The sequence below is a fragment of the Saccopteryx leptura genome, chromosome 1 (assembly GCF_036850995.1).
Source record: "Saccopteryx leptura isolate mSacLep1 chromosome 1, mSacLep1_pri_phased_curated, whole genome shotgun sequence".
NCBI lineage: Eukaryota > Metazoa > Chordata > Mammalia > Chiroptera > Emballonuridae > Saccopteryx > Saccopteryx leptura.
Window position 1 is genome coordinate 199,129,894 of NC_089503.1, and position 24,423 is coordinate 199,154,316.

The following is a 24,423-nucleotide window of genomic DNA, read 5'->3' on the forward strand; positions in this document are numbered from 1 at the left end:
TATTTTCTTACAGGATCTCACTAGCTGGGAGTGCAGGATCAAAGTGTCACCAGGGAACCAAACCAATCTCCTGAGGCATCTCTCCTTGGCCATCTTCAATCTGTGTCCTCACAAGGTCTCCCTAAGTCTGTGTCCTAATCTTTTCTGATAAGGACACCTGTCATATTAGATTAAGCCCCACTCTAATGACTTCATTTAAATTCAATTATCTCTTTCAAGCCCCGTGTCCAAATACAGTCACATTCTGAGATCCTGGGGGTTAAGAATTAAACATATTAATGCAGGAAAGGGCACAATTTAGCTCATAACAGAAACAAACTTGACTGATCGGCATGGAGAGATTTACAATTGTGGGAGTCATGGACTTTAAAAGAATGCTGTGAGTTACATCTTTATTCAGTTTGACACGTTTTCTTTTTTTTTTTTTTTTATTCATTATAGAGAGGAGAGAGAGAGAGAGAGAGAGAGAAGGGGGGAGGAGCAGGAAGCATCAACTCCCATATGTGCCTTGACCAGGCAAGCCCAGGGTTTTGAACCAGCAACCTCAGCGTTTCCAGGTTGACGCTTTATCCACTGCGCCACCACAGGTCAGACAAGTCTGACACATTTTCATTCAACATTTCTCTAACCCAAATTAGAAATATTACTAAATATTCCATTCAAAAATGTCCATATTGGAATCTAGACAATATGGTAAGACTGAGAGAGTATAGCCCATTATATGTTTACTGTTTTAATAGAGTAACATATAACAATGAAAAAATTCAGTTTTTATTCAGTTCTGAGGCATAACATAAAATACATCAAGTTTGAAAAATGTTTTAGACAAGTACTATTAGAATAGCACAAAAGTTAATGAAATAGTCTACAAGGATAGCAAAAATGTATAAAGTTCTTTTAATTTAATTAAGTCCTAAGAATTAGAAATTAAGAAATATTTTTTAATTGATTGATTTTAGAGAGACAGAGAGAGGGAGAGAGAGAGGAAGAGAGAGAAACATTCATTTGTTGTTCCACTTAGTTGTACATTCTTTGGTTGCTTCCTATATGTGCCCTGACTGGGGACTGAACCCACAACCTCGGTGTTTTGTGATGACATTCTAACTGGCTGAGCTAACCAGCCAGGGCCAAGAAATCTTTAAAGAGCTTTATGTAGTTCCATTTAATGTTCATTTTTGTCTTCATATCTAGAAAGCCTTGCTATGTGAGTAATGACTTTTTAAAGTATCAAGTTTTTATTGGTCCTGGCTGGTTGGCTCAGTGGTAGAGCATCGGCCTGGCGTGCAGGAGTCCCGGGTTCGATTCCCGGCCAGGGCACACAAGAGAAGCGCCCATTTGCTTCTCCACACCTCCCCCTCTCCTTCCTCTCTGTCTCTCTCTTCCCCTCCTGCAGCCAAGGCTCCATTGGAGCAAAGTTGGCCCGGGATGGCTCCATGGCCTCTGCCTCAGGCACTAGAATGGCCCTGGTTGCAACAGAGCAACGCCCCAGATGGGCCGAGCATCACCCCCTGGTGGGCATGCCGAGTGGATCCCGGTTGGGCGCATGTGGGAGACTGTCTGACTGCCTCCCCGTTTTCCAACTTCAGAAAAACATAATAAATAAATAAATAAATAAAAATAAAGTATCAAGTTTTTAATTGGTATTTAGAACCTATAAAAACTATCTTCGAAGTGTGATCCCAATTCGTATTCCTCCCAGACTTGACAGGAATAGATGGAAGAGAATCAGGATGTTAAGAATAACTCAATGAGACATTTAAACTTCCTGGATTTAAAATATATACATATTTTGAGTGTTTTATGGTCTTTGAAAAGATGAGGGAACTTACTGGCTGGTATCCCTTTCCTATTAAATTCATGAGGCTTTGTAGATTCTACCAGTGACATAAGTCAAATGCAGGTACATCACAACTGTTTTGTGTTGAGAGTGTAACTGAAGTGCTTTGATTAGAAAAGTGACAGATGCCCTGGCTGGTTGGCTCAGTGGTAGAGCGTCGGCCTGGCATGCAGGAGTCCCGGGTTCGATTCCCGGTCAGGGCACATAGGAGAAGTGCCCATCTGCTTCTCCACCCCTCCCCCTCTCCTTCCTCTCTGTCTCTCTCTTCCCCTCCGGCAGCCGAGGCTCCATTGGAGCAAAAGATGGCCCGGGCGCTGGGGATGGCTCCTTGGCCTTTGCCCCAGGCGCTAGAATGGCTCTGGTAGCAATGGTGCACCACCCCAGATGGGCAGAGCATTGCCCCCTGGTGGGCGTGCCGGGTGGATCCCGGTCGGGAGCATGTGGGAGTCTGTCTGACTGCCTCCCTGTTTCCAGCTTCAGAAAAGTACAAAAAAAAGAAAAGAAAAGAAAAGAAAAGTGACAGCGATCAATGTAAGCAATGTCAAAGGGAGGCCTCAAAGGGGAGGGAAACCCACCTTGGACACGCCTGGCCAGGGGCATAGCCACTGCCCTGCCCTATTTCTTTCCGTAAGCATGCCCTCCAAAACTCAGCAAGGAGCGAACGGGCAAGATAGTAAGTCAGTTCTCCATACCTTATTTAGCATGGAAGGATCAGAGGCAGAAATCAGGAGGTTATAACAAAATAACAATCCTTCAGAGCCCCTTTGAAAAAATTCACCATCCCGCTGACCAAATTCACATTACTGAAAAACAACAAATGAAAATCTGGGACAGAAAACAAACAGCAGACACTTTAGAAAAATCTTTAATGTGTTGCTTGGACAATTCCATGAAATTTAAATATGCAACATAATTACATTTTCTATTAACCCATTTCATTGTTACATTCTTCCTTCCGGGCTCAAGGGTTCTAGGATTATCAGTGATACCAAAAATTCTGAAAAAAAAAATCAGATCAAGTCATGGCTGCTCATAAAATGTTTTCAGTTTCTATTTTTGTTTAAAAAAGAAAAAATCCCTTCAGCACTTGGACAGAGAAGGTGTGCTACATAGTGATGGCCTTTTTATTTGTATTTGTACTTTGTTGGTAGTTCAGTTCAATTGGTTTCAACATTTACGGAACACCTACTTTGTACCAGGCACTGTCCTAGATACTGAAGACACAAAGATGAATAAGACATGGTCCCTGCCCCCAAGGAGCTCACTTACAGTCTCTTGGAGGCAAACAGATAGTGCAAAGATATAGTAGAGCTCATTCTAAAATGGAGACCAAAAAAATGGCAGTAATTGGGCCTTTATACACAATGGTGTGTCATTGTAATATCAAGGCAGATCATTAAAATGAAGACCATTTGCATGTGATATAACAGTAAAATCATTAAGACCTAACTTTGAGAGATTCACATGATAAAGGTAGTTAATCCTAAAAATGTACACCAAGGTTTTTCAAGTACTTCATACTTAGAAATATTATTGCTATAGTCATTTGTGCTATAGTCAGAGTCCCATTCCAGATGACCAAGTCATTCACATCCCTGCATGCTGGGCGTCAGCTTCTCACTGAGCTTGTGAATTAGAATGGCTAATTCCTCGGTGGCTTGGCTCTTGTCCTCCAAAAGTTCATAACGGAGGCTGGAGATATCTTGCTTGATTTCTTTTAATTCACCTAAGGTATTATTATTTTAAAAAGCACACATAATTGGTCATTTGCTCTTAGAATTTAGAAAAGAACAAAGAGTGAAACTCATTCAGTATGAAAATATTTGCCTCATAATGTTCTCAAGGTAGAGTTTTCTTTCTTTAAAATGATTAAGAACTGTCTGTCTCTAAAAACATAATGACCTTTAAAAAAAAAATCTATAAAAATAGTCCCACCATGTTTTCAATAGTAAACCTCAGTTAAAATATTGTCCTGTGGCTCAGCCAACTCTGAACACAAGGTGACTTTTCTGTTTACTGCTGGACAAGCAGGGGACCTCCTTTCTTTCTACAGGAAGTCCCTTGAGTTCCCTCAGCCACACAGGCTAATACCTACACAGACCATCTCCCATTGCTGGTACGCAAGGGCACCCTAGCCAAATCAAACTTTCCTAACAGTGAATCCATCTATTTCACAGGCAAATGCACAGAAGAAACAAATTTTGGGTCAAGTTTGAAGTGAGTGGAAGGAAAAAGAGTAGAGGTGTTTATTTCGGAAGGCAATGGTAATGAACTTGGAGTCAAGGAACAAACCAATTAGTCTGTGTGGCACAGAGGATGGACAGAGAAGGAAGGAAAGGGCCATGGTCATTTAAGGAGTTTAGATGTGATACCACTGGCTCTCTGGACATCACAGGAGTTGCCAGAGGAAATGTTTGGCTATGAAAACACAACTGTTCCCATAACTCAGCTTGGCAGTATTTTGAGTACGTGGAGATTGCAATTAAAAATTGGATTCTCTTAACAAATGATTGTAATGTAGATAAGCCCTTCTCCTTGAAAGGTGAACTATCTCGAATCCAAGAAATGATTCTTTAAATCATTGGTACTTTCACAGCTTTTTATGAGAATCATATGTAAAACATTTCTTTTTTTATATTTTCTGGTATCTCTAAGATGTTTTAATGTACCATTTCTGTATTTTTTTAATTATGTAAAAGTCAGAACCCTTTTATTTTAAGGAATTTTAACTCTTCCTCAAGAGTACACACAGAACATTCTCATGTTTCTCTTGTGGCAAAAATAAAAATAAGCGATTCTTCATTTGATGCGGGCAGCATAGAGGGAATAAATAAACTGATCTAATTTGAAACTACAAGGCCAGTCCTTGGAGGAAGAAATGGATCCTCCCACTGTTTTAAGGGTCATACTTGGACTGTAAGCCCAGTGGACCCCCATCGACCTTGGAGATGCTCACCTTCGTTCACTTCGTCATTCTCTTTGTCTACTTGTGCCTTCAAAACATACCGCTTGATCAGTCTTTTCATGATCTGCTGTTGGGGAAAGAAGAAATGATTACATCACCAGTGATACGCAGAGGTAACCCGGGCCTATTCCCCAAAGAGCCTTACAGGCCTGGAAAGCAAACAACTCAGGCGACAGAAATGTTCTGTAATTATGTATACAAGAATCATCCAGGTCTCAGAATTTAACCTGTTTCACCTTCTACTGAGAATAACTGTGTAATTCACAAACATCTCCACAATGCCACCTCCAGGAATGGAAGAAGTTTTTTTAAAAAAAAGCTGGAAGATTTTAATTCATGGTTTCTCTTCTCAACATGATAGCTCTGTAAGGTATATTGACACTACATTGTCATCTTTAGACACTACTCTATTACTCTCTGCTTTTTTGGTTGTTTTTTTTTTTTTTATTAAAAAAATTTTACGCCGATGACATCTTCCAACTCACGGTTTAATTCTGGGTTTTGCAAGGGTGAGATTTTAGTTCTGCTGCAGCATGTCAGTTTCCGGGGCATTGTCTCTTGTTCTCTTTTTTTTTTCTTTTCTTTATTTTTTTTCCTTTTTTGTGTGTGTGTTTTTCTGAAGCTGGAAACGGGGAGGCAGTCAGACTCCCGCATGCACCCAACTGGGATCCACCGGGCACGCCCACCAGGGGGCGATGCTCCGCTCATCCGGGGCGTCACTCTGCCACAACCAGAGCCATTCTAGCGCCTGAGGCAGAGGCCACAGAGCAATCCTCAGCGCCGGGCCAACCTTGCTCCAATGGAGCCTTGGCTGTGGGAGGGGAAGAGAGAGACAGAGAGGAAGGAGAGGGGGAGGGGTGGAGAAGCAGATGGCATTTCTCCTGTGTGCCCTGGCCGGGAATCAAACCCGGACTCCCTCACGCCAGGCCGACGCTTTACCACTGAGCCAATGCTTTTTTGGTTTGTTTAAAAAAAAACCTGAATCTTTTCTCAATGGAAAATAGAGAAGAACAATAGAAATAAAGTTACCAATTAACCTGCCACCCACAGAAAATCTCTATTATTTGGGTGTATGTCCTTTCAATACTTTTTTTGAAATTCTGTATATATACAAATTACTATAGGGTATATTTCAAGTTTTCTAAATACCATATATTCTATTATATTGTGTGCTTTCCTCTCATAGCAATATATTACAGTGTGACTACAGTCAATCTAAAAAATATTCCTACAGGATATTTATAGAATTGAACATATTCTGTTCTGTTCTATCCTCATAGTATATCTCAACAATCTAATTCCACTCACTACACACACACACACACACACAAATATATGGAAGGACAGATAAAGAGATATGTCTAAGGAGTGCTTACCTGATAACGTGTTGGCTGATTGAGAATGCTGTTAAAACTGTGTGATTCAAAAACTCTCGAGTTAGACTGAGTGAAGAGGTTTAACTAGGAAAAAATACAATTAAGCTAGTAAATTAGAATATATTCATTTGGAAATCAAAAAATACAATCTACTTTATTCTCCTCGATAATATTTTTTGGAGTCCACACTCCCAAGGAACAGTTTGTGGAAGTTGAATTTCATAAGTGATTTAATATATTTCCAAAGGCAAAAATTAAGGAGAGCAACACGCTCCCGTTTATCAGCATGTTGGCAGCATGTACTGTCACTGAACCAGTTAACGGAAAATAAACTTTTAAAAGTGGGCTGTGCTAAGCACCACCGTGTGCCTGGGCACCTTGCACACTTGATCAAAATGTACTCAGGGCACCCAGAAGGCAAAGCTGCACAGAAGTGATTCCTCCTGCTCTGAGCCCAGTTCCTCTCCTACACCAGGACAGAGGCACACAAGTTTGGATGGCACCATTTAGTATCTTGCAACCCTAAAATATCTGCCTAAATAACACACCTTCCTGAGTACCTTGGCCTTAGCCCGAGCCATGTTCACAACTTTGGAGAGAATTGAGCTAAAGAATTTTGGTTTCCAATACTTTTTTTCCCCCTTTTCTTTTTCAGGTTTAATCTGAGTGGGTATGCTGGCTTCAGTCCAAATGTTGCTAGTTTGAGCAAGGAGTCACTGGGCTTGAACCACGACCTCCCCACCTCCAGCCCCATCAAGGCATGGAAGAGGATCAATCAATGAACAAGTGAAGTGAAGCAACTACAAGTTGATGCTTCTCACCTCTCTCTTCCTTCTCTCTCTCCCTGTCTCTCTCTCTCTCAGGGGGAAAAATATATATATGAGTGGGTAGGGACAGGAGGCAAGAGGCCCACGTGGTTTTGGTCTCTGTGGTGCAGGGGAGAGCCTGCCTCTTCCGCCACAGGGTGTGCTTCCAAGGCAGAGCCCATATCCCAAACGTGCATCCGCCCCCCACCGCCTTCGCCTCGGCAGAACGTGGGAAGTGTAGGTGCCACACCAAGGAAGCGGACCCTCCCAACTCTGTCCTGTCTCCGTGGGGCCAGGGGAAGACCTCGGCGGACAAACGGAACTCTCCTATGAGCCACTGGAGGTCAGTCTCGGATCGCGTACTGAAGTTGGCTGTGTTACAAACGAGTTCTGGAGGCTCCTTCCTGTCTTCTAAAGCAGAAAGACAGAAACACACGATTTCTGCAAATCTTCCACTAAATTCAGCACACAGAGCTACCTCGATGAGACTTTAAACAGCTCCACGCACAATTTAAGAAATAAAATCAAAAGGGCAGCTTTTAACCAGATGTTAGAAACTGGGGCGTCAAGGGGCGTGGCTCCTGAGGTCAGGGCTCAGCAACCCCCCGCCCTCACCTGCAGCGACCTTCGCGCAGAAGGGCTGTTCCGCTGCGGATGCGAGCCGCATGCACCCTGGACGCAGCTGCCTGCCCCTCCCAGTCCTGCGCCCTGCCTTTCTCTGCCAGGGCCACAGGTGCCCGTGCCCTCTGAACGCCCTTCCTGTCCATACTGTCCTTGCACCTGGTGACACCAGGCACAAAGCAGGGCTGACTCTCAGGTGTGCTGGGTGAGAGACCTGCGCTCCCACGCCTAAGGGGCCCTCTGGGAGTAATAATAAAGCCTCGTGAGTGAATGTGAATGCCGGTGGTCAGCAGCAGCGGAAATTGCCAAACAGAGTCCATGTCAGCAGTAGCAGAATTTGACCGAGGGCAATTAGATCTCGGCCCCTGTAAGAGAGCAGGCGGGAGGAGGAGGTTGGGGCAGTCACTAAGCTGGGGCGCAGTGGTGAGCAGGTGGCAGCCAGGGTGACAGCGGACCAGGGGCAGCGGGCCAGGTGCAGGAGGGGCTAGTCATAAGACGCGAACCCGAATTCCACTCCCCCCACCGCCGCTGGCCAGCACCGAGACCCTGCGTCGTCGATGAGTTACTTCCGTGGCCTCAGCTGTCTTACCTGCAACATGGGAGGAATAGTCACACCTACCTCACAGCGCTGCACGAGGTTGAAATGTACAGCAAAGCACTTTGTAAACTGTGAACGAGGAAGGGCACCGATATTTGTGGAGGCCGGAACTCTGCGCATCTCACGTCACTTCCACAAGAACCCTAGCAAGTTTCCTCTTTCATCTGGGACAAGTGAGGCTCGGTGGGTGTTGCCACCGGGATTTATCCCAAGTACTTGTTCATTAAGCCAGAAGCACCAGAATTCAAGTCTGGGTCTAACACCGAGTCCTTCCCCTACATTCTGCTGCTTCTTGCAGTGTCATAGGAGGTATTATTATTTGAGATCATGGGATGTCACAACCAATCACTGCTTTGCAAGTGATGGGCCTGAAGAACCCACACCCAGGTCTAAAGGTTTAAAAGGCCACTTTAAAAACAACAACAACAACAACAACAACAACAAGATGCCAGGGTGTTACAGAACTGGGAAAGTCACATCTATTTTAAAGAGTGAGAAATTGAACTGCACTAATCCAGTCTGCGCCTGGCTTCAGCTGAGAAAGAAACATCCACCTCTGCTCGGGAAAGCCGGTAGAAAGATCACATTACTGTCTTGCGGCCGTCAGCTACAGGCTATTTTGACAACTTGAGGCAAACATTTTAAGCCCACACATTTCCTCCTATCTGTCTAGCTCACTATTATTTGAGGTTCTTCCCATAGCCTCCTATACCAATGCTGTCTCTGAAAATTAAGTTCAGGATAATAAACTCCTGTCATGAAACTCATCTCTGTGGATGAGTTTGACTCCACCGGGACCACTCAAAACCAAACCATTTTTGATTATTTATACAGGTTCATATTGGAGGATCTGTTAGGCCTGCACTGATATTATAATATTGAAGGGGGAAAAAAGTATTTAGCCCAATAAAGGGTCTCTACAAATAAGGAGACTATGGTGGTGGTGCACTATACATACAACCACAAGGGGAATGTGCAGCTAAAACCATTTTAACTTCAGAAGAACCTTGGAGAAGCATGGAATACAAGAAACAGAGTATTCTGTTTACTTTCAGCAAGTTAAAGAAGCCTCTTGGCTGTTTGTTTTTAATCTGGTAGCTACTATGAAATTATGATCAAAAGCAAGGAATAGACTAAGTAGCTTCTTGAAACATGAAAATATTAAGTATTAGTCTATGAGAGACTATGGGGTGGACAATGCTTTCAACATTTTCTAAGTTCACATATAAAAATGGCTGCACACTCATCAAAAACAAAAAACCAGGAAAAAGAACATTTATCGTAAGGTCATGGTGTCTGATACCTACCCTGGACTTCGAGTTCCCCAGCCCCATTTCTATGTCTTTCTGAAGCCTTCTCCTTCTGCACTTGGAAAAGTTAATGATCCTCATGATGAAATAAACAAAGGACTTTGGACTGGGAACTAGACTGAAGGGTGGAGGTAATGTTTTTCCATCATCAAAGTAAGACAACCACAGCTTTGAGCGAGCAAACTTCCATTCCACATCGCTGTCATCCTGTGTCCCAAGATAGAAAAAGAAATAACTTATTTAAAAAAAAAAACAACTAAAAATTCTAGTAATTGATCCCAGTAGAGTACCACAATGAACCTAGATTTCGGTTTTGAAATATGTAGATAAGTGAGTTATATACAATTGTTATCTGCCTACCATCTCAAACATCCTGTATAATTCTCTGTCACTTTCCTGATACTCGTTTTTTAGGTTTTTCTCTTCCATATGCTTCTGTAGGTGCCCACTGAAATGTAACCAGAATTTCTGTCCCCCACCCCCATCCAAAAAACAAAGCAAAAGCACAAGAAAAATTCAGGGTCAAGGAAGGATGGGAAGAGTGATTCCTCTCTCCCTTGCCAATTCTGCATATTCCACAACAGTTCCCCACTCTCTAGCCAACCTCCTCCTCATCTAGAACCATCCAATAGGCTGTAGATCAGGCATATTAATACCCCAAGGGCAAAGGGGAAAAACAGCACTCAGATGAAATTGTACTTTGGAGTTTCTGTATCTGCCCTATGTCCTCAAATGTCATAACAGGTCCTCCGGGGCCTATTCCTGTCTTACGTCTCTTTTGGTCCTCAGTGCTGCCACACCCAGGGTGATGGACACCATCATCCCAACTGGGAGAAAGGGTACACAGAAGAAATGGAGAGGCAGGGTCCCCTGGTGGAGGAAGTTGGCTCGCTTGTTTCACACTCCCTAGACTGCCATTGCCACACCCACGTGGGTGTGCAAAGTATCAGTTTCCATGTCTGGGGGACCTAACCTCTGCTTTGGCAGCACTATCTTGTGTGTGTCCCTACAGCCCACAGAGAGGCTCAGTGGACCGAACCAACAGCAGAGCGCTGAGAAGACCCTGAACTCGAACTGGGAGGACACAAGAAAATGAGCACAGTGGCAAAGAAAGGTTCCAAACCAGCCCAACCCAAAACAAAACTAAAGCGGTTTCAAGAATACGAGACATTCTGACTAGCTAGAGAGCATGGTCAGTGTTTGCCAGATGCCCAGTCCTTCCTCCACCGGGATCTCGCAGAAGGCTGCCTGGCTAACCCAGGAGAGAGCAACTTCCCAACGGCCAGTACTTCCTCTCACCACTCACTTCAAAGCTCCCTGAAGTAGGCCCCGGGAGTCATGACAAGTCTGTGGGGACCCTGCTGTGCTCCCAGAAGGCCCTGGAAGGCGAATGGCCATGAATCTAGGTGGAGAACACAGAGAAAGGCCTGGGACCACTCGGCCTGGCACAAGCCTCCTTGTTGACATGAGTGGGAGCACCCACAAGGCACAGGGCAGATATGTGATGTCATCAGAACGGACGGCAAGGACAGGCACCGCGGACGGTCGGGAGTCGGGTTTACCTCAATTTCTTGGTACGAGCTGTTAATCATAGCGATTAACATGTTGAGTAGGACGACCACCATAGTGACGTTGTATATTCCATAAAGAACGTATCCAATATTCTCTATGAATTTGTGGTCATATTTGAGCACAACGGATGTCACTTCAGACAACCCAAATATGGACCAAAACAACGTCTTGAAACTTTCTTCCACGCTGTTGAAAGAATAAGGTAACGCAGTCAGCGAAGAACAGTTTTCAGTGTTAAAAAGTCAAAAGCGAAAACGAGTTAGGGTCTGAACACTGTACCGATATAAAAACATCATCATAAAAAACATCTTCATAAACCCAAGAGTAGAATTATTTTACTATAATATTTAACAGAAATGATTCTCACGAGTTTTCAGGAACTTGTAATTAAATGATGCCAAGGCCTAGCTTTTCTAAAAATTATCAAGTGAAAACGCTTTGAAGTCAGCGTGGGAAGGAGTTCACACCACAATACCCATTCCTAAGGACAGAAGTTTGGGTTGTGATTTTTTTTTTTTCTTTTTGTAGGTAGTTTAGAATCTGAATCAGGTTTCCTGAAGTGGAACACAGCCGGGATTAAAATTACGTATCCACTTTCCAGAAAAGTATTCACAAACATCTTCCTTGTCACATGGCAGCAGGGAAGAATGAGAACACCCTAAACGCCCACTGTTGGGGTGTGGGTCCATAATTCTGGTACACCCATATAATGAAATGTTGTGCAGCCACTGAGGGAAATGACATAGATCTATCTTCATGTGTTAATATAAAATATCTGTGGTGTAGTCTTAAGTGAAAAAATAAGATGTAGCAAGTATAAAATATTCCACCACTTGAATAAAAAAGAGAGGTCTACAAACATTCACATTCTTGTCTACACACACACACACACACACACACACACACATACATTCTCTGAAAGTACCCAATGGAAACCCAAGAACTAAGAAGCACTCAGAGACTGAGGTCCAAGAGTGAACAGTGGACAACCTTTTCACCGCAGACACCAAGCCACACAATCTGTCGCAAGTTATCACCGAGCTAAAAGTTATGCTTGGGTGCAGATGAAGAACAGGCAACAGAAAGATTCTTCTTCTTTTCCCTCAATGTAAATAATCTACGCCCTAACTCTTCCATTGTCGCAAATAGAACACAGGCCCTCTGCAGACCAAGTCCCTACTTTATGCCTTTAATGGGCTTTTACCCCTGACTTTGGCTGGTTTTATGATACAGCCCCGTGGTGATCGCTGGTCTGTGAACAGCAAGAATAATCCTTAAATTAAACAACTAACACACATAGAATTCCATCACAAAGGAGGGGTCAAAAGTAAGTTCCGAGATGACGTCAGAGTAATGGTGCGGTAGGAAGCGATACCGATAAATCTCCCCAAAAACTCAACAAGATCTTCAACCAGAAACAGAAAAATCTATCCTTGGAGCCTCCAGATGTTCCGCAATAAACCCGAAATATGGTTGAGTGAAAAATTGGCTAAATATATAATCAAACCCCAAAGGAAACAGGGAGTAAGAAATGCTCCGCCTTCCTCACTAACTTAAATAGGGCTGCTTTCACTGGGAACTGAGAGTATAGAAACTGAGGCGGGCAAAGGGGGCAAATAGATCCAGGCCACATCACAAACGGCTGAACCAGGCTTTGGCACGGAGATCCAAGCCGAGGGAAAACTGTGCCTGTGGCAACCCAGGAAATACAAGCTAACACTTGCGCCAAACCCAGATAAAGAAAGACAAGTGGGGCAGCCATTCACCCCGATCTCCTGGTCGGCGCGCGCGGAGAGTGGGCAAGAGATTCCTCCGAGGACCTTGGCAGTGGGCCCCCGTGTTACCCCACAGAGAGGCAGAGTCAGGGGCCTTTGTGTGGGCCGAAAGCGGAATCTCCAGGCCACCCCAGCGCCCTGAAAAAGCCGAGCATGGGGAGGGAGTGAGAGCTAATTCCAACACTGGAACTTTTCCGTGCGGGCGGGGGTTTCACTCAAAGTGTGAGGCAGCCGGCCTGATATCCTGGTCTGCGCACACGGAGAGTGGGCAAGAGATTCCTCTGAGCGCCTCGGCAGTGGGCACCCGTGTTACCCCACAGAGAGGCAGAGTCAGGGGCCTTTGTGTGGGCCGAAAGCGGAATCTCAGGCCACCCCAGCGCCCTTAAAAAGCCGCACACAGGGAGGGAGCAAGAGCTAATTCTAACGCTGGAGCTTTTCCGTGCGGACGGGTTTTCACTCAGAGGGTGAGACTGCCGGCCTGATATCCTGGTCTACGTGTGCAGATAGTGAGCGAAAGATTCCTCAGAGCGCCCTGGGAGTGGGGGCCTGCACGTGTTACCGGACAGAGTGGCAGAGCCAGAGGTCTTTGAGTGGGCGGAAGCCCCGCCTGATTATGCTAGCAGCTCTGACTGACTGAGCCTTACCCAGAGCCCTGTGCTGAGTAGGAATAGAGTGAGGAGTTGCCAGCTCTTTGAGCCTCTTACTATCCAGGCAGAGGCAGCAACAACCCCATAGCTGGATTATCAGGCTACTAGTTGAGGAAGGAAAGACTAGGAGAGAGGCTCCAGGAACACGGACTCTCTCACTGTCAGAGCCTATAAATGCTAATGAGCCTCGACTGCCAATGAGACTGAAGCCCAATACCTGACATCGCCATAGAGACTTATCAACTGCAAACCTCTACCTGAGCGTGCCACAGGGGCAGAACCCAGGGTACAGAGTCACTGACCAGGAAGAGGGAGAGAAAAGAAAAAGCAAGAAGATAACCTCTCAAAATCAAGAATAATCCACAGACTTTATAACCTATCCCATTTTATTATATTTGTTCGTTTGTTTCTCTTATCTTCATTCTTGATTTTTTATTTTTTTTCGTCCTCCAATTTGGTCCTTTAATACTCTGCCAGTCTTACTCTCTCTTCTCCTTGAACTACACTACCCATAAGTGTGCATCTCCCATTATCTTTCCTTTCCTCTTCCTTTCTCTCTATGAGGGTTGCACTCCAAAACCCTTAACTCTCTCTCTCTCTCTCCTCTTTTTTCTTTTTTCTTCTTTTAGTGGTTTTCTCTTTTTTTCTCTCCCCCTTTCTTTTCTCCCTCTATATCAGTTTCTTCCTCTCTCCTTTACATCTCCTATCATTCAATCCTCAACAACAAACAAATTATCTTATCTGGGACTCAAATTTATGTTTGTGGCATTTTGGGGGGTTTTGACTTCACTTTTTTAACTCACTAGCAGTGCTCCCATCCCTGGCTCTCCATTTTATCTAGTTTTTGTTCCACTAAATACAATAGTAATTTTTAAAATTTCCCCCCGTTTTCCTGTTTCCCTCTTATTCCTCTCATCATATCTCTTAGTCAACCAACACCTAAAAGCAAATCATTTTATTCTTGACCCAGTTTTTTTCCTCATTTGCTTTTTGTGGGCCCATACCCCATTTTTGCCCCTTTATTACTTCTCCCCAATTCAGGCCCTCCATTACAGGCACTGTTTGTTCTATTTAGTACAATATAATTCACAGTTCACCACAAGATTTTCTCAAGAAAGAGGGGAGCGGAGAGGAGAGGAAAAAAAGAGGGGAGGAATAATTTCCTTTTTTATTTTATTTTATTTTAATTAAAAAACACTTTCTATTTTTATTTTTATTTTTAACTTTTTATTCTTTATTAAATCTCATTAATACTATCAACAAAACCACCCTCAGATGCCATTAAGGAAGAGAAAATCGAATATCATGGATACAAAAGAAAGAGAGATAACAGATAGATGAGGAAAAATCTATGGAGAAAAAATTTAATATATTGGAAACCTTGGAGCTAAATGACAGAGAATTCAAGATAGAAATCCTAAAAATACTCCGAGATATACAGGAAAACACAGAAAGGCAATTTAGGGAGCTCAGAAAACAACTCAATGAACACAAAGAATATATTTCCAAGGAAATTGAAACTATAAAAACAAATCAAACAGAGATGAAAAACTCAATTCACGAGCTGAAAAACGAGGTAACAAGCTTAGCTAATAGAACAGGTCAGATAGAAGGTAGGATTAGTGAAATAGAAGACAAGCAACTTGAGGCACAACAGAGAGAAGAAAGAGACTCAAAAATTAAAAAAAATGAGATAGCCCTACAGGAATTATCTGACTTCAGCAAAAAGAATAACATAAGAATAATAGGTATATCAGAGGGAGAAGAGAGAGAAAATGGAATGGAGAACATACTCAAACAAATAATAGATGAGAACTTCCCAAGCCTGTGGAAAGAACTAAAGCCTCAAATTCAAGAAGCAAACAGAACTCCGAGTTTTCTTAACCCCAACAAACCTACTCCAAGGCGCATCACAATGAAATTGGAACAAACCAACGGCAAAGAAAAAATTCTCAAGGCAGCCAGGGAAAAGAAGAATACAACATATAAAGGAAGGCCCATTAGATTATCATCAGATTTCTCAGCAGAAACTCTACAAGCTAGAAGAGAGTGGACCCCAATATTTAAAGTCCTGAAAGAGAGGAACTTTCAGCCACGAATACTATACCCATCAAAGCTATCCTTCAAATATGAAGGAGAAATAAAAACATTCACAGATACAGAAAAGATGAGGGAATTTATCATCAGAAAACCCCCACTCCAGGAATTACTAAAGGGGGTTCTCCAATCAGATACAAAGAACAAAAAAAAAAAAACAAAGCCACAAGTAAAAGCTCCAAGAAGAACACAATAAAACCAAATTTAAACTGTGACAACAACAAAAAGAAAGGGGAGGAGAGGATGGAGATTAACAGTAGCAAAGGACGATGGAGTGCAAAAGTACTCACAAAATAGTTCGCTACAATGAACAGGGTAGGAACCCTTTTCATTACTTAAAGGTAACCACCATTGAAAAAACCACCACAGAAGCACATGAGATAAAAAAGATAGCAACAGAGGAAAGATGTATGGAATACAACCAAATAAAAACAAAAGATAGAAAAACGAAAGAGAAGGATCCAACAAGACACAAAACTAACAGAAAGCAATATATAAAATGGCAATAGGAAACTCACAAGTGTCAATAATTACACTAAATGTAAACAGATTAAACTCACCAATAAAAAGGCACAGAGTAGCAGAATGGATTAAAAAAGAAAATCCAACTGTATGCTGCCTACAGGAAACTCATCTAAGTAACAAGGATAAAAACAAATTCAAAGTGAAAGGCTGGAAAACAATACTCCAAGCAAATAACATCCAAAAAAAAGCAGGCATAGCAATAATCATATCGGATAATGCTGACTACAAGACAGCAAAAGTACTCAGAGACAAAAATGGCCATTTCATAATGGCTAAGGGGACACTGAATCAAGAAGACATAATCCTTAATATATATGCACCAAACCAAGGAGCACCAAAATATATAAGACAGCTACTTATTGACCTTAAAACAAAAATACAATCATACTTGGAGACCTCAATATACCGCTGCTGGCTCTAGATCGATCATCCAAATAGAGAATCAACAAAGATATATTGGCCTTAAACAAAACACTAGAGCACCTGGATATGATAGACATCTACAGGACATTTCATCCCAAAGTGACAGAGTATACATTTTTCTCCAGTGTACATGAATCATTCTCAAGAATTGACCATATGTTGGGCCACAAAAACAACATCAGCAAATTCAGAAAAATTGAAGTTGTACCAAGCATATTTTCTGATCATAAAGCCTTGAAACTAGAATTCAACTGCAAAAAAGAGAAAAAAAAACTCCACAAAAATGTGGAAACTAAACAACATACTTTTAAAAAATGAATGGGTCAAAGAAGAAATAAGCGCAGAGATCAAAAGATATATACAGACTAATGAAAATGACAATACGACATATCAGAATCTATGGGATGCAGCAAAAGCAGTGATAAGAGGGAAGTTCATATCACTTCAGGCATATATGAACAAACAAGAGAGAGCCCAAGTGAACCACTTAACTTCACACCTTAAGGAACTGGAAAAAGAAGAACAAAGACAACCCAAAACCAACCGAAGAAAGGAGATAATAAAAATCAGAGCAGAAATAAATGAAATAGAGAACAGAAAAACTATAGAAAAAATTAATAGAACAAGGAGCTGGTTCTTTGAAAAGATCAACAAAATTGACAAACTTTTGGCAAGACTTACCAAGGAAAAAAGAGAAAGAACTCATATAAACAAAATCCAAAATGAAAGAGGAGAAATCACCACGGACACCGTAGATATACAAAGAATTATTGTAGAATACTATGAAAAACTTTATGCCACTAAACTCAACAACCTAGAAGAAATGGATAAATTCCTAGAAAAATACAACCTTCCTAGACTGAGTCAAGAAGAAGCAGAAAGCCTAAACAGACCTATTAGTAGAGAAGAAATAGAAAAAAACATTAAAAACCTCCCCAAAAATAAAAGTCCAGGCCCTGACGGCTATACCAGCGAATTTTATCAAACATTCAAAGAAGACTTATTCTACTCAAAGTCTTCCAAAAAATTGAAGAAGAAGCAATACTTCCAAACACATTTTATGAGGCCAACATAACCCTCATACCAAAACCAGGCAAGGATGGCACAAAAAAAGAAAACTACAGACCAATATCTTTAATGAATACAGATGCTAAAATACTAGCAAATCAAATACAACAACATATTAAAAAAATAATACATCATGATCAAGTGGGATTCATCCCAGAATCTCAAGGATGGTTCAACATATGTAAAACGGTTAACGTAATACACCATATCAACAAAACAAAGAACAAAAACCGCATGATCTTATCAATAGACGCAGAAAAGGCTTTTGATAAAATACAACACAATTTTATGTTTAAGACTCTCAACAAAATGGGTATAGAAGGAAAATATCTCAACATGATAAAGGCCATATATGATAAACCATCAGCTAACATCATATTAAATGGCACTAAACTGAAGGCTTTCCCCCTTAAATCAGGAACAAGACAGGGTTGTCCACTCTCTCCACTCTTATTTAATGTGGTACTAGAGGTTCTAGCCAGAGCAATCAGACAAGACAAAGAAATTAAAGGTATCCATATCGGAAAAGAAGAAGTAAAGGTATCACTTTTTGCAGATGATATGATCCTATACATCGAAAACCCCAAAGAATCCACAAAAAGACTACTAGAAACAATAAGCCAATACAGTAAGGTCACAGGATACAAAATTAACATACAGAAGTCAATAGCCTTTCTATATGCCAACAATGAAACAATTGAGAACGAACTCAAAAGAATAATCCCCTTCACGATTGCAATAAAAAAAAATAAAATACTTAGGAATAAACATAACAAAGAATGTAAAGGACTTATATAATGAAAACTATAAACCATTGTTAAGGGAAATCGAAAAAGATATAATGAGATGGAAGAATATACCTTATTCTTGGTTAGGAAGAATAAATATAATCAAGATGGCCATATTACCCAAAGCAATATACAAATTTAATACAATTCCCATCAAAATTCCAATGATATTTTTTAAAGAAATAGAGCAAAAAATTATCAGATTTACATGGAACTATAAAAAAACCCGAATAGCCAAAGCAATCCTTAAGAAAAAGAATGAAGCTGGGGGCATTACTATACCTGACTTCAAACTATATTATAGGGCCACGACAATCAAAACAGCATGGTATTGGCAGAAAAATAGACACTCAGACCAATGAAACAGAATAGAAAGTCCAGAAATAAAACCACATATATATAGTCAAATAATTTTTGATAAAGGGGCCAACAACACACAATGGAGAAAAGAAAGCCTCTTCAATAAACTGTGCTGGGAAAACTGGAAAGCCACATGCAGAAGAATGGAACTGGACTACAGTTTGTCCCCCTGTACTAAAATTAACTCAAAATGGATCAAAGGTCTAAACACAAGCCCTGAAACAATTAAGTACATAGAAGAAGACATAGGTACTCAACTCATGGACCTGGGTTTTAAAGAGCATTTTATGAATTTGACTCCAAAGGCAAGAGAAGTGAAGGCAAAAATTAATGAATGGGACTACATCAGACTAAGAAGTTTTTGCTCAGCAAGAGAAACTGATAACAAAATAAACAGAAAGCCAACTAAATGGGAAATGATATTTTCAAACAACAGCTCAGATAAGGGCCTAATATCCAAAATATACAAAGAACTCATAAAACTCAACAACAAACAAATAAACAATCCAATAAAAAAAATGGGAAGAGGACATGAACAGACACTTCTCCCAGGAAGAAATACAAATGGCCAACAGATATATGAAAAGATGCTCATCTTCTTTAGCTATTAGAGAAATGCAAATCAAAACTGCAATGAGATACCACCTCACACCTGTTAGATTAGCTATTATTAACAAGACAGGTAATAGCAAATGTTGGAGAGGCTGTGGAGAAAAAGGAACCCTCATTCACTGTTGGTGGGAATGTAAAGTAGTACAACCATTATAGAAGAAAGTATGGTGGTTCCTCATAAAACTGATAATAGAACTACCTTATGACCCAGCAATCCGTCTACAGGGTATATACCCCCAAAACTCAGAAACATTGATACGTAAAGACACATGCAGCCCCATGTTCATTGCAGCATTGTTCACAGTGGCCAGGACATGGAAACAACCAAAAAGCCCGTCAATAGATGACTGGATAAAGAAGATGTGGCACATATACACCATGGAATACTACTCAGCCATAAGAAATGATGACATCGGATCATTTACAGCAAAATGGTGGGATCTTGTTAACATGATACGAAGCGAAATAAGTAAATCAGAAAAAACCAGGAACTGCATTATTCCATACGTAGGTGGGACATAAAAGTGAGACTAAGAGACATTGATAAGAGTGTGGTGGTTATGGGGGGAGGGGGAAAGGGATAGGGAAAGGGGGAGGGGGAGGGGCACAAAGAAAACTAGATAGAAGGTGACAGAGGACAATCTGACTTTGGGTGATGGGTATGCAACATAATTGAACGACAAAATAACCTGGACTTGTTATCTTTGAATATATGTATCCTGATTTATTGATGTCGCCCCATTAAAAAAATAAAACTATTTTAAAAAAAAAAGTAAGTCCCTTTTTTTTTCTAAAGAAAGATCACAACTTTTTAAAAAAACTTCTTATAACAGATTCTAAATAACCATTCCTATAGATTTATAGAATTTAGTACTCATCATTTATTCATTCATTCATTCAACCAACACTATTGGAGCACCTATTCTGTTCTAGAAGTTGTGCTAGACCCTGGGGCTAGAGGCCGGAATAAAAGATTCCTGTTCCTACAGAGATATCTCTATTATAAAATATTCGATCCTGTGATATCATAGCACAGGTGCTAGAAGGAGACAGAAGAAACACAGCCTCCTTGTTCCTGCCCTTAACAGTGTCACAAATTTCCCCACCTTCTTCCCCATGCTCCTTTGCAACCCCACCCCAGCCTTCGTTCTCTCTGACTCTATACAGAGCAGAGACTCTATCTGGGTGGGGGGAGGAGAAGGTAAGAAGGAGGGGATGCTGACAGGTCCGGAGCTCCTGCTGTGGGCAAGAGGCTGTCTATCAATTACCTTATGTAACCTGGTGACCTGATTTCAACCTTTCTTGTGCTTATTATTAAAGAATGAGGAAACTGACTCAGAGAAACATGAAATAATTCAATCAAGGCCACAGCTCGAGACCAGCAGAACTTGCATGTGCATCTAGGTCTGGCTGATTTTCAAGCCCACATTCTTCCCATGATATCAGGCTGCCCGTCCCCATGCAGAACTGTGAATAAAACGTTGAGGTAGTAAGGGAGTTCCCAGAGTTCCAAGGGGCGGTATAGTGTGCCAGGTCGCTCTGCCCTCCCCGCTGGGTTCAAACAGAGCTCTTCTTTGAAAGCAAGAGCAAGCTTCAGTTCTTTTGCCCCTAAGACCTGCTCTACATTAACTATGTGAAAATACTCATTTCAAAACAACTGGATGCCTGGGAGGGCATGAGATTCTATCTTAGTCTATAGGGAACTTGCTGACGGTCTCACTGTTTTCCAATGTAACATTACAGGAGACAGAGGGAGCCAGGAGGGTTATGACCTCCCCACTTGCAAGGACTGCAGTCCAGAGGGAGGGCCACCCCCATGACAATCACACCCAGATGGGCGACAGGGAATCTCACAGTCTGGGTGTCTCCCTGCTGAGAGAATTTAAAAAGGACTAAGACTAAGGAAGCTTAATCAAGGAAGACTTTCTGGGAAAGGTGAGTCTCCAGGGTGGAAATCAGTATGACCCAAGAAAGGAAACAGAACTACCATTATAGCAGGCTACACACATTTAGCAGTAATTTCTCCTGCTCAACTCCGTGGACTAATTAACGATACATTAAAATAAGAGCGAGTGCTTCTTTTTTGAAATAACAGTAATGTCTACCAAACGATGTAACTAAATTTAATATCATCCATAATGTAAGAGGCATCCAATGTTAAAATTTTATTACTCAACTCTCTCAAGATAGCCAATTCCATAGAAGATTTTCCTGAATTCTGATTCATTCTATGGTCCAACGCTCACTAAATTCAGAGAGAGGAGTGCTTGGAGCAACGTAATTATACATAGGCCACTCACATTTCTAGTGGATTATTTTCTGCTCTTAAAAACATCTTCATTATTTCAAATATCATTGAAATCTTTCCTTTGCTTCTTCTAGACACAGTAAGGGCCTCTCTGCATTATACCACTTCTGTAAGATCTCCTACTTACGTGGTAAAAGCAGCATTTACTTTCGCTCCAAGGTAGTAAGAGTAGAGTATGAACATGCCGATCATAAAGGCCAGAAACACCATGATGAAGAGGACCATGAACTTGAAGATGTCCTTCACCGTTCTGCCCAGAGAGATCTGCAGGGGGCCGAAACTCTCGTTGGCCGGGAGGATGTAGGCGATCCGCGAGAAGCTGAGCACGACAGCGATGGCGTAGAGGCCCTCAGATATGATCTGAGGGTCAGAAGGGACCCACTTATCTCTGGCTGGAAAGAGGGAGTGAGAAAGAGAGAGAGAGAGAGAGAAAGATGAAAAATGGAACTCTCTATACATTGCTAACTACGCAAAGTCAATACCTGACATAGGCTCCATTTCGTAGGTAAGTGGTTAAGAATAGCACCATTGAAGCAACTCTACATGTCATGAGTGGCTTGGGTGCTACTTGTCATGTCAGATCAGAAACATAACGAATTCTCCGTTCCAAAGAACCATTTCCATGGAGAAAACACTATTACGAAGATGCCAGGCTGACGTCACATCGAGCAGCTCCTGACTCACCGTAAGTGAAGTACTTTATGTCTGGGGGAAGGGTGACTTCGCTGAGGTCGCTCTCATGGACATTGCTGTCCACATACTGCTGTGCTTTTGTCGCCTGCAGGAAAGCGAGGAATCTGGCCGTGAACGCGGCGATGAAGATCGAGAGCATCCCAAAGTCCAGCACGTTCCACAGCTGCAAGATGTATTCCCTGGGTCCCTCCAGCCAGAGCTCCTTACACTCAGACCACATCATCCCTGTCACAACACACACGGAGGGGACGCGTTAGGCTCTAAGCGTAGCCCAAGAAGCTCTTCTATGGTCCTCCGCCTGTCCCCGCCTACACCAGGGCCCCCCGTGCGTGAAGCGGGCACCCGACCAGGGACCACACAGCACAGACTGTCCAGCTTGCTAGGCAGAGTTCATGAAAGAACTCTGCTTCTTCCACTACAGGAATGACTCACTCCACCAAGGGAGGATTCAGGGAAACACGCCTCCCTCCATGTGTGGGCCCAGAAATGCTGCCACCAAGGCAGAGCGGGCAAGGGCGGGATGGAGGAAATATGCTAGGGAGGCTCCACAAGTCAACTGGTTTTGCCCCACAAGACTTTTTGGAGGAAAGGAAAAATTCATCTTCCAAAAATTACATAGGTTCATTATCAAACCCTAGTGATGACTGGAGACATAGCCCCCCAAATGAACATCTTCCTGTAGACTTTTCACAAGAACGGCTTCCCTTCATCCAGGAAGGCTTTCATCACTCCCTCGACCCCTCTCCTCATTTTCAGCTCCACGCTGGGGAACTGAGGAACGTCGCCGGACCAAGGAGATACCCTTCCGCAGGAAGGCTCGGGGGTCACCAAGACCCCGTAAGCGGAGAATGCCGTTCCAAGGGAGAGGACAAAATGCTCCTTGTCTTGACTACAGAAGGGGAAAAGATGGTGGGGTTTTGAAGAGAAATGTAATGGCTCAAGATAAACTGTATAAAATAATGACGTGGTCCAGATGGGAGCCACTGGAGTGAAGGAGAGCAATGAGCCAACCTATCTAATCAGGGACTGAGAAGACACTAAGGAACTCTAACCAGGTGCAACAGAATCTATAAAAATGCCTGTGGATTAGTGAGTAGTAGGTAGACTGGTTCCAATCTCCACTATTTTTATGTTTTTTCCTCACATGGCCTAAAATGTTTCCTTTAATACAGCTAACTATTCGAAAGCGGGCTGTTGTGAGGCGAAGTAACAAACATTCTGAGAAAGGACAATCTCCTAAAATCTCTAAAACTAAAATGATATCGATGTTCTTTAGTCATTTGTTCACAGTCCCTGGGGTTACTTCACAAGAATTCTAGTTAAATATTTTACCATCCCAGTGAGTCACATTAAAAAAAAAAACATAAAACTTACATTTTATTCAATAATTGAAGTTAGATTTCTGAAACATAATATATTAATATTAGGCTCATGCTACTCATCAAAAAAATTTTTTTAATTTACTGTTAGGATACCTGTTAGCATTATCAAGCTGACAAATTATTTGATTATTTTGCTATTCTAACAATGGTGATATTGCTATAATAGCAATATCATGTCAACTATCATTTTAAGTAGAAAATGACAACCATTATATAGACACTATTTTTGGGGGGTAGAAATCTAGAGTACTTAAAATCCAAGGCTTACCGAGAACCCAAACCATAATGAGCATCTCAGTCCATGTGAACTGTGTGGTCTTGACCCTGAAGATCTGCTTGGGATAGTCAATGACCGTGACGTTCGGCAGCGTGCTAATGCCTTCGAACCTGTCGGAGGCGTTGAACACCAGCAGGCCCAGGAAGATGATGAAAGAAGCAGCGTGTGCCACGAACTTCATAAAGGGGCTGCGCAGGACCTTCCCCAGCTGGCGCAAGACAGAGAGAAAACTTTTAAGTTTTTAAAATCTGGCCTCCACTTGTGAAAAGTGTTAGATTCAGGGAGTACTGACATGCTGGGGCTGCCAAGAGTGTACAAGGTCCCTGTGACGCTGAGAACAAAGAGTTCAGCAACATCCTGCATTGAGTCAGAGACCCTTATCA

The 24,423-nt window shown here is 42.1% G+C and overlaps 1 protein-coding gene across 2 annotated transcripts in view; it reads right to left on the reverse strand.

The window, feature by feature from the left end:
• Positions 1 to 2,692: 2,692 nt before the first annotated feature.
• The window catches only part of TRPC3 (transient receptor potential cation channel subfamily C member 3), a 57,922-nt gene continuing 36,191 nt past the window's right edge, over positions 2,693 to 24,423 (reverse strand). Inside the window, exons 5-13 of one of the 2 annotated variants that reach the window (XM_066384646.1) lie at positions 24,032 to 24,248; positions 22,373 to 22,606; positions 21,816 to 22,080; positions 11,076 to 11,271; positions 9,511 to 9,720; positions 8,225 to 8,272; positions 6,179 to 6,262; positions 4,794 to 4,869; positions 2,693 to 3,563 (exon numbers count right to left, since the gene is read on the reverse strand). In XM_066384646.1, the coding sequence (XP_066240743.1) occupies positions 3,421 to 3,563; positions 4,794 to 4,869; positions 6,179 to 6,262; positions 8,225 to 8,272; positions 9,511 to 9,720; positions 11,076 to 11,271; positions 21,816 to 22,080; positions 22,373 to 22,606; positions 24,032 to 24,248 (1,473 nt within the window). In that variant the 3' untranslated portion in view covers positions 2,693 to 3,420. The remainder of the gene's footprint in view (positions 3,564 to 4,793; positions 4,870 to 6,178; positions 6,263 to 8,224; positions 8,273 to 9,510; positions 9,721 to 11,075; positions 11,272 to 21,815; positions 22,081 to 22,372; positions 22,607 to 24,031; positions 24,249 to 24,423) is intronic. The other variant, XM_066384638.1, reaches the window with a different exon arrangement.